At 41.7% G+C, this 10,537-nt stretch overlaps 1 protein-coding gene across 1 annotated transcript in view; it reads left to right on the forward strand.

The window, feature by feature from the left end:
* The window catches only part of TACR3 (tachykinin receptor 3), a 57,406-nt gene extending 49,255 nt beyond the window's left edge, over positions 1-8,151 (forward strand). Inside the window, exons 4-5 of the mRNA XM_039539352.1 lie at positions 6,148-6,344; positions 7,655-8,151. Coding sequence (XP_039395286.1) covers positions 6,148-6,344; positions 7,655-7,970 — 513 coding nt within the window. The 3' untranslated portion in view covers positions 7,971-8,151. The remainder of the gene's footprint in view (positions 1-6,147; positions 6,345-7,654) is intronic.
* Positions 8,152-10,537: the final 2,386 nt, after the last annotated feature.

Below are 10,537 nucleotides of genomic sequence, written 5' to 3' on the forward strand. Positions count from 1 at the left end.
TTTACTTTAAAGTATCCATTTACTTACAAACCTTAAGATACATGTTGCAAATTGTATCACTTTATTCTAGCTAAACAACCCATGAATGGATAAAGGAAGACATACTTACAGAGATATGCTCTTTAATAACTGGACCTGATTCTTACTTACATCTTTGTAACTCCACTGAAGCTGAAGAAGTTACACAGTACGGTGCAAATGAAATCAGAATCCAATCCCAATCACCTTGTAGAATAACAGGATCAGGTTTGCAACAGAAAGCCAATAGAATGATGCAGTGCCGTTTGGAAAGGAGGATTTTGACCTGCCTAAGAATCTAAGTATACTGAGTAGCTCAGCAAAGTGCAGGGAGCAGGGAGCTGAGAAGCCAGGCTCCCAGCAGGGAGCAGAGAAGCCCCAGGTGGCAACCAGGCTCCCAGCAGGGAATGGGGAGCTAAGAGCCTGGGAGAGCAGCTGGGTTCCCAGTGGGGAGATCTGCCCCCAGTGTCCAAGAAGCTGTCCCTTTCCCAGTGCAGAGCGGGGAACCAAGAAGCCCGATGTGGGTGCCCCATTCCCGACGGAGAACCGAGGAGACCGGGGGCCAGCTGGGCTCCCAGCAGGGAGCTGAACGCAGAACTGAGAGCAGCCCTGGCTCTCAGCCCCTCACACTGTCCCTCTTAAGTTGGTGGAAGCACTCCCTGGTGAGGATGCGCATCACTGACAGAAGGGCAGTGTGGACATGAACCACCACATGATTCCTGCACTGGCTATAAGTCGACCTAACATAGGTTGACTTGAGTTTATCATGTAGACATGCTGTATGTTACATCTAAGTCAGCCAGACTAATTTGTCTATCCATTCCTGGGCTAACCCTTCCCATGTGTGCAAATCAAATAATAATAATACAACAAACCAAACATCATTGCTGTTCTTTGTGAATTTAGCAGAATCCTTTAGTTCCCATTCATTTTTAAAATAGCATCAAATATTTCACAAGGCAGGGGATCCTACAAAGTCTCACTCCCATAAGTACCCTTGTTCACACTAGATAAGCATGTTTCGTTCTTTTTGATACGCTACATTTCAGCTGACTCTTTCCTTTGCTGTGTTGCACACTGCTGATTAATGAGAAATTGCAACTTGTGCAAGGAAAGGATTTAAGCACTAAGCAAGGCTGCAAAGTACACAGTCTAACTCATTTTTATATAACCTCCATGTTGAGTGAGAAATCTGTATAAATAGTCCAGGATTGCCCTTAAATGAAATTCCTCAGACAGGGCCGGTCCTGTAAGGCTGCACTCATGAGATTAATCCAATGGGACTCCTTGCATGAGTAAGGATTACTCTCCTGACTGAGGATCTGCAAGATCAGCCTAAGTAATATAACAAATGTGGATTTTCTTTATAGGAAATCCTGCATTATTCACATTGTCTTTATGCAGATGTCTCACAAGAGTTAAAGACTTAGATACTCAGGTGAGGTGGAAATACAGTCAGAGCAGCTGAGGGAGGTAAAGCAAACATAGCTCACAGCTAAGGCTGTAGAAGCAGCAAAGAATCCTGTGGCACCTTATAGACTAACAGACGTTTTGCAGCATGAGCTTTCGTGGGTGAATACCCACTTCGTCGGATGCAAGCTAAGGCTGGTTCAACTACTTTTCAATGGAACACTGGGTTTTCAACTTAACAGAGTTTTTCACTGAAAGCTCTTGTTTTCTGTAGACAAATTGGAAACTTCATCAAAAAAACAAACACCCCAAAACTGAAAGGTTTTCAGGTTTTGATGTTTCACCAAAATGTGGAACATTTTCAGCAGAATTTTTTGACAAAAATGGGAAAAAATAATTTTCATCAACATTTTTCATGAGAAAAAAAAATTTCCTACCAGCTCTGCTCACAACCTTAGGATTGCTCAAAGCATACCCGACTACCCTCCAGCCCAGGGGACTGGTTCAACAGCTAGGAGTCTACACTAGTGGATACCACTGGTACCTGGACCCACCGGTTTCTGAGTGATTTGTGGTGGCAGGAGAGCACATAGCAGATAGAATAGGGTTGAGGGTCTGGCTGAGAGATTACGTAGAAGTGAAAAGTCATGTACTTTCCTGGCTTGCTTGCTTCATAAAAATCCTTTCCATCTGCACAAATGGCAATCGGTCATTAATGAATGTAACATAACATGGAACAAAGGAAAAAAGCAGCTGAAAATGGCAGTTTATCAAAAAAGAGCAAAACATACATATTAAAAAGAAAGAAAATAAACTGAATTCTGTATTGCCAGATGCACTCTATACAATTCAAATAACAAAATTATTAAGATGCTTTCTTCTTCTCTGAAGCTGAATGAGCAATAGCACCAGAGGGATTTTTTGATAAAATGTCTAGTGTATGTATAATCTGGAGATTGGGGAAAATTAGGTAGAAGTACTGTTTCACTCTCCTTCTTGTGCTCTAGCTTAACTCTTTGCTGGAGCTCATGCCAGAGTTTCTTCTTTTCAGGATTTTTCATTAAACTGAGTCCAACTAAGCGGCACTGCATTTATAAACCATGAAAGTAGATACTATTTGTTAGCTACGAGTCACTGTCAAGAAGAGAAACACCTACATCTAATGGTATTTGGATAGAGCCAGAGGACTGAATGGATTCACACAATGAGTTATAGTGGATTACATTTTGTTTTTTATATATACAGTCAATACTGAATGAAGAGAATCTAACGTTGCTATTCAAATCATGGAGTGTGCACCCCGAGTTTGAGCACCTGCATTCCTGACAATACAATATTTCAATGTCTCTATCTTCTTAATATGCATGTTTTTCTCTCAGCTGCTTTTTTCCTTTGTTGTATCATTCATTAATGGGAGATTGCCATGTATGCAAAGGGAGAGGTTTTGAAAAGCAAGCAAATCTTGTTCATACAGTTACTTGAATGTAGCCTATATTTTGTGAGCAATGTTTCACTTTGTCTTTTCACTGTAATCCTCTCTCTTCTTGCTCCTTTCCAAATTATATTTCCACTCCATTTCCCCTATGCCTTCCCCTTCTGTCCCACTATATCCACATTCCCCTCCCCTCCATTTCAACTCCCTTTGATCCTTTCTCCCTTTGATACTCCTGCCTTTCCCAATAGCGATGTGATGATGTGTTTCACCAGGTAAGGAGGTAGGAGTATATTTGCAGGTGAACTGACATGCCTGATTCCCTATAGAATTATAACCGCCTCCATTTTACAGATTAGGGCAGATTTCTGAGTGTAAACTTTTTCACGCTTTCATTTCATGAAGTCTTGGAACACCTCCCACTCTCCAGTTTTCACTTGAAGCAAAATGTCAATGAAATGTCTGTTTTTCACATTGTAAATATGCAAAAAAAAGCAAAATTATGCTCAAGTTTTTTTCCCCTTGGAAAATGGGGGCTTTTTTGCTTGAGTATTATGTGACATAGGTGAGATATTTTTCTCTCTTAAAATGCCCCTTTTACAAGTTTCTGGCAAAATCTCAAAACCCAGTGGACATCTTCTGTAGACCATACACAACATACATTTCCATTGACTTTAGAGAAACTACTCATGATATACTCTGGTGTGAGAGGAATATCAGATCTTCTCACTTTCAAGTAGAACATAAGAACAGGTATACTGGGTCAGACCAAAGATTCATCTAGCCCAGTATCCTGTCTTCTGACAGTGGCCAATGCCAGGTGCCCCAGAGGGAATGAACAGAACAGGTAATCATCAAGTGATCCATCCCCTGTCACCCATTCCCAGCTTCTGGCAAACAGAGGCCAAAGACACCATCCCTGACCTATCCTCCATGAATTTATCTAGTTGTTTTGTTTTTTTGGAACCCTGTTATAGTCTTGGCCTTCACAACATCCTCTGGCAAGGAGTTCCACAGATTGACTATGTGTTGTGTGAAAAAATACTTCCTTTTGTTTGTTTTAAACCTGCTGCCTATTAATTTCATTTGGTGACCCCTAGTTCTTGTGTTCTGAGAAGGAGTAAATAACACTTCCTTATTTACTTTCTCCATACCAGTCATTGTATAGACCTCTATTATAGTAGTTTTGTCTTTCATTAAGAACAAATTTGTGTATCTGGAATCATTACCAAAATTCAAGGCAGAGACAGCAACAGATTTTTAAGCTGGCCCTGCATTCACTGGCTTATTTGTGTTTTTTCAGGAGACCTTCAGACAATCTTTTAAATTGGCAACTCCCGCAGAGAGGCTTGACTTGCCCTTTAAGGGTCTACACATTTTAACCTGCTTTTGTAACAGCGTAGGTGTTAGAAACAGACAGGCTACTTCCTCTGGAAATTGTGGGGCTAACACATTTTAGTGATGCCAGAATTGGTAACCTGTAATGTTACTGTTGTAGCAATTCCTGCAGCTCCAGGGTATGAGAATCACAGTGTGCAGCCAGTTTAAACCAAATCCATTACAGTACTGAAAGACTCTGCTGCTTCAGTTTCTCAAGCATTGTGTAGATGGGTTGTTTGCATACAATTTGAGTTGACTTTTTAGACTGTAAAGAATTGAGGTCTGATTTTTCATTAGCAGCCTACCAATTATTTTGTTCCACTGGTAAATATTTTCAGGGGTAATGTTATGGGCACATTTTATTAAAATATTGGTTGCATCAGGTTTTTAGCTGATTAATTTTGGTTGCAAATCATTAGACATCTAAGTGCTATGAAATATGCCTGCAAATTCAAATAACAACAGTTCCATACTGGCATAAAAATGTGGATGCAAAACTGGAGGCCAAGTGGAGGCCCTTCTGAAAATCAGGGGATTTGATGCTATGATGTGGTAAAAGTATGCACCAAGTCTTCTAGCAGTACAATTTATAGTTGCAGGAGTAATTTCATCACAGATGAACAGCTGGAAAGTATGTCCAAAAAAAGAGTGAAATATAACCCAATCTGAACTATGATTGTTTCAACACAATATTTCTGTGGTAGCCTGCTGAATCTGGTAGCAGAAATTTAATGAAAAGTAATTTGTGTGTGAAAAACATGGGCATGTATTCATGTAATTACAATCTGTACCATCATGCATATGTACCACAGGGCCGGATTAAGGTTGAACAAGCTTAGCTGAAGCTTTCAAAAAAATCAGCATGAGAGAGACACTTGACATGGAAGATTTTAGCTCTAGCGCTTAAAGTTTGGCAAAGCTGAAAGCAACTGGAAACAGGGTCTTTATAATGGGAAGTGACAGGCAACCTAAAGTATAGGTGGCAATCCCAGTTCTGCTTGTAACATACATACACATACATGGCCACCAGATTTACAGTATAAGCCTAATCAGGATAGTTTTCATTTTATACCCACAAAATAAAAATAACATGCTTATATCTTTCATTTTGTGTTGAGAATGACTGCTCTAGCAATTTCTATAGCTAGAGAGGGCAAGATGGCAGCTAGAAACACTTTTGTTTAATGCTTACTTCCTCTGTCGTGCATGACTTTCTCTCCTTGCCTTTCACACTGACCAAAGCTTCTCTTCATTTGTCTTTTGTTGTGATCTGGAGGCTGCGATGCCACACAAAACCAGGGAAGATGATGATGAAGATCACCAACCTGTCATACTCCTGGGCTGTACACTGTCTGAAACTAAATTAAGAATGCAGATTGCTGCTGGTGGGCATTTCCTGCTGGTCACTGCTCACTCAACTCCCATTTACTAGCAAGGGCCTAGGGATATATAGTTATTTAGCAGCTAGAGAGGAGTCTCTTCTCTACAACAGACTTTGGGGCAATAAAGGCCATGCAGGGCTGGCTAAATGGAAAATAGGATAACCTTATTCTATGGCTAATGACCTAGGACAATGATAATATTGAACAAGTCCAAGCGTTAGTCACTAAGTGTCAATTTTTGGTACAAAGTTCAATGTAGATAATGCTATAAATCTCTCATACTATTATTGGGAAGGATGCTGTTCTCCAGAGAAAAATGGAAACACAAGAAATTCAGAGTAAAAACAAAAATGCTGTTAAAAAATGTTCATCCCTGCTTCAACTTCACTAACTTTAATAGGGAGACTCTCAAAGAGGTCCAAGTGGTGCTAGCTGCAGTGGTGCTTGTGATGTGGACACCTCAGTACTAGGTATGAAACAAGATAACATATATAATAAAATGGCCACATTTCTTCCTTCTTTCAGGTGGTAAAAATGATGATTGTCGTTGTGTTGACATTTGCAATCTGCTGGTTGCCCTACCACATTTACTTCATAGTTACTGGGATCTACCAACACTTAAATCGGTGGAAATATATTCAGCAAATCTACCTGGCCAGCTTTTGGCTAGCCATGAGCTCCACAATGTACAATCCCATTATCTACTGCTGCCTTAATAAGAGGTAAGAGAGAATTATGAAACTATTGGGGGAGGAGGGGGAGCTTAGCCAGAATATAAATGATTTGAATGTGAAAGAGGCAGAGTAATTTTCACTTCAATAGTAAAGATTCCCAATGAGAGAAAAAATATATATCATGTAAGGTGAAAGCCTCCTTCAGTGCTAATATTATTCTTCCAGTGAACACTTGTGGCATTGACAAATGTAAGAGCAAAATTTAGCCGTGGGGGGGGCTTAGTCCACCTGCCACATTCCACATGCAGAACGCCTAATAAAAATCAATGGAAGTTCCACTTGTCAGGCTTGCAGAACCAGGCCCTAATACACCAAATATAAATTAAGATTGTGGCATACACCACTAACAGCAAAGCAATTTATATATGTTTGCTAACTAATCATTACTCCAAAGATATTTATAGCATGACTTTATGAGGTGGGCAGTCAGAATGCAAGTTAAAATAAAGCTTTTATTGTAGTATTATTGATCACATCACAATATTTCTATTATGCATTGCAGTCTCAACTGGATGATAAAATGAATGTTCATAGCGTTATTACTCAGTCCTAAAGCATATGTAGTTGGAGATGCTAGGGGAAAAAAGTCACACATATTCCTAGGTTCTTATTTTCAAGGGGGCTGCATTTGCTGTTGACTTCACTGGGATTTGTGGGTGCTTACCCTGTTGAAAAAATCAGGCCATGACTGTTTAAGGGACTCTTTATGGGCATGAGTCACCTCGCCTGGATCAGACTGCACGATCAGGGTCTAAATAAGTACTATTCAGAATAGGTGCCATTACACCTCTTCACAGAGAACACTCTACTATTACATGTCTGCTCATTTTTCAGTTTCCATTAGTGTTACTGAATTAAAACCATCAGGAGCTTGAGAGAGAACCTGGCTGGGGAGGCAGTGGCCCACCCCCTCCACTCCCCGCCTGGGTCAGGCTGCCAGGGCCAGGGCCCGAGCAAGCCAAAAACATGCTAGGCCTGGGCAGGTGGCAGAGGGGGCAGGCAGCTGCCACCTTCCCAGCCAGGCTGTCTCTCAGGCAGCTGCTGCGCAGCACAGAGGCAACGACCAGGAGCGGCCACGCTCAGACAACCGGAGAAGTGACTCTGTCCCACCCCTTCTGCTCCCCGCCCAGACCCGGCTGCCAGGGACAGGGGCCGAATGTGCCGGGAAGCAGGTGCAGTAGAAGTACAGAACCCCTCACTCTCCCCACTGGAAGGCTGAGCAGAAATGGGTGAGGGGGGGGGACACTTCACCCTACATCTTGCCTATGAATGTTTTCACCAAGTATCTTTCTTCTCAGGTTCCGAGCTGGTTTCAAGAGAGCATTCCGTTGGTGCCCATTTATCGAGGTGTCCAGCTATGATGAGCTGGAGCTCAAGGCAGCCAGGTTTCATCCCACCAGACAAAGTAGCTTGTACACTGTGTCCAGAATGGAGTCTAGCACAACAGTAGTGTTTGATCCAAATGATGGAGATCATTCCAAGTCCACCCGTAAGAAAAGAGCTGTTTCGCGGGACACAAACTTCAATGGCTGTTCACGCAGGAATTCCAAAACCACCTCGACAACCTCGAGTTTTATCAGCTCACCCTATACATCAGTGGATGAGTATTCTTAAGGCCCTGGGTAAATTTGTGATGGGTGTGAAAAGAGCAGTATTGTACATGAAAGAGACAATGCTATTCTACCTTAGAACCAATATCCAAGCTACAGGATGGCAGTCAAGATTCAATTGATGAACCCTGGTTGTAAATACCATATGACTTACAGGCCCTGCTTACGTTTGTGCTTTGGAAAAAAAGAGGAACTATAAGATGTCTGTTTACATGAGTATGAAAACACAGTGGCATCTTGTACATAGAAATGTTTGTAAGACATTATTTAAAACAATACAACATAAAACTCTTGTTCCTGCATTAGGATCAAATGCTGACCTATAGCTGACTTGCTGATATTTAAGTTTCACTGACCAAAATGTAACCAGACAGCTTCAAAATAACTACAGTTCAAACTTCACTGAATGTTTATATTATTTGTGAATTCTACAGGAGAAAAGTTACATAAGATTGGGTTAAAAATTCCTTTTGTATCAAGTCCTGATAATTTCCAAATCCAGTCTGCTGTTGTACAAATTCATGTGAGTGATCCTATTGAAGTCAATGTGGATGGGATTCAGCTCTGTGCAGAGGCCAAACTGTGCACCACTTAAATCCCACTTAAGACGAACCCAAACCCCAAAATAGGGCTTAAGTGGTTCATAGGCCTTGTTCTGGCCCCTGCACATGCAGGAATACCACCTTGTCTGAGGCAAGTAGGACTTATTTGACCCACAGTTGGAGTATCTTTCAGTAGGTACACCAGACTACAACCTCAAAGTGAAGTCAGAAAACACAGTCTGTATCAAGAGATCTTTGTTAAACATGGATCCAGGGGTGGCTCCAGGCACCAGCGCACCAAGCGCGTGCCTGGAGTGGCAAGCCGCGGGGGGCGGCCTGCCAGTCACTGTGAGGGCAGCAGTCAGGCATGCCTGTGGGAGGTCCACCAGTCCCGTGGTTTCAGTGGCAATTCGGTAGTGGGTACACCGAAGGCCCAGGACCGCAGGCATGCCGCCAAAAGCCGCCTGACTGCCGTGCTTGGGGCGGCAAAATACATAGAGCCGGCCCTGCATGGATCAATGCTCTCCCGCTGAAGTATGAAGAGCCACTTCCTCAGTAAGGCATTGCAAATTAATGCCTTACTAGGCAGAGATAAAAATATGTAACTGCACTTGTATTCATTTTGACTGTCAGCCAACTTGTATACATAATTCAATTCAGACAAGTGAAGCGTATGGTCAGATATCTGTTTTCCTGCAAAAGCAAAACAGTGATTGTAATAAATATAGTTTGCTTGCTCTGTCCCCAGATACAAACTCAGTTTTGGTTTGGGTTGAATCTCAAACCATGAAGGGTGTATTTTTCAGTGCAGGTTCAGATATGACTAATCTCTCACTCAAGCAGCTTTTCCTTGCAAGATTTTGACCCAACGTATTATGATATTTTGATTTAAGATAAAAGAGAACTCTTTTGAGATCATGTCATCTTGCCAGTTTTTCCATCATTTTGTGCTAAAAACAGTTTGCAGAATTTTGGCACAATTGACTCCAAACCCAAAACTTGAACTCCAGATTAAAGCCTGAGTCAGGGATGAATGGTAGCCTAATCCTAATACATTTGGGTATGGCTCTTTACACTGGGAACATGAGTCCAACAATCATTTGAGAAATGTGTGAGAGATTTATGGCATATGAAAAAATATCCATCATGAAGGTTTCCATAGTGCTTCAGAGAATTGCAGTGCTGTTCATTGAACTCTAAGGGCTTGCTTTGGAATCCAGCCTTTATTGGGGCTCTGTTTCTGCACCCACAAAATAGATTTAAAATCAATCATTTAAATGTCTAAATACCTGATAGCTCCTGTTAGAACAAAATTTGTGGGTACAATCTATCTACAGGAAGCCTGCAGCTAGTTGCACCTGCAAATTGTGAAGGCAAAAAACAGATCCCTTTAGAACTTTGTCCTCATAGACCATAGTTTTCCAAATATACATTTCCTTCAATAATGTGCATTCTTATGGGTGTATGTAGAAATCTTGTGATCACATTTTTGGAAGCTCGTTTGTAAATTTGAAACAAATCTAAGCATACTATCTTTTTATATTAGATTAAAAAGTATTCTTACTCAGGCAAACTGCCACTGAAGACTGCAAAGTCTAATTGCTTGACTAAGAACTGAATAAAAGGTTCAGGATTTCATCCAACATGGGTTGAGGGTGCTCAGCACCATTTAAGAGACATTCTGAACCTTGGAGATCAGACCATAAATTTTCCAATCCTGAATCTTTAACATCTCAGTCCTATTGTTACTGGACAGCAAGGGAAATTTCTAAGGCATCTGATACTTAGGGCTAGTCTACACTTACCAGCCGGGTCGACGCGGTGAGTTCGACTTCTCGGAGTTCGAACTATCGCGTCTAATCTGGACGCGATAGTTCGAACTCTGGAAGCGCCGCGGTCGACTCCGGTACTCCACCACTGCAAAAGGCGGTGGCGGAGTCGACCTTGGAGCCGCGGACTTCGATTCCGCGGCGTCTGGACGGGTGAGTAGTTCGAACTAGGGTACTTCGAATTCAGCTACGCTATTCAC

The sequence above is a fragment of the Mauremys reevesii genome, linkage group 5, assembly GCF_016161935.1.
Source record: "Mauremys reevesii isolate NIE-2019 linkage group 5, ASM1616193v1, whole genome shotgun sequence".
Classification (NCBI taxonomy): Eukaryota; Metazoa; Chordata; order Testudines; family Geoemydidae; genus Mauremys; species Mauremys reevesii.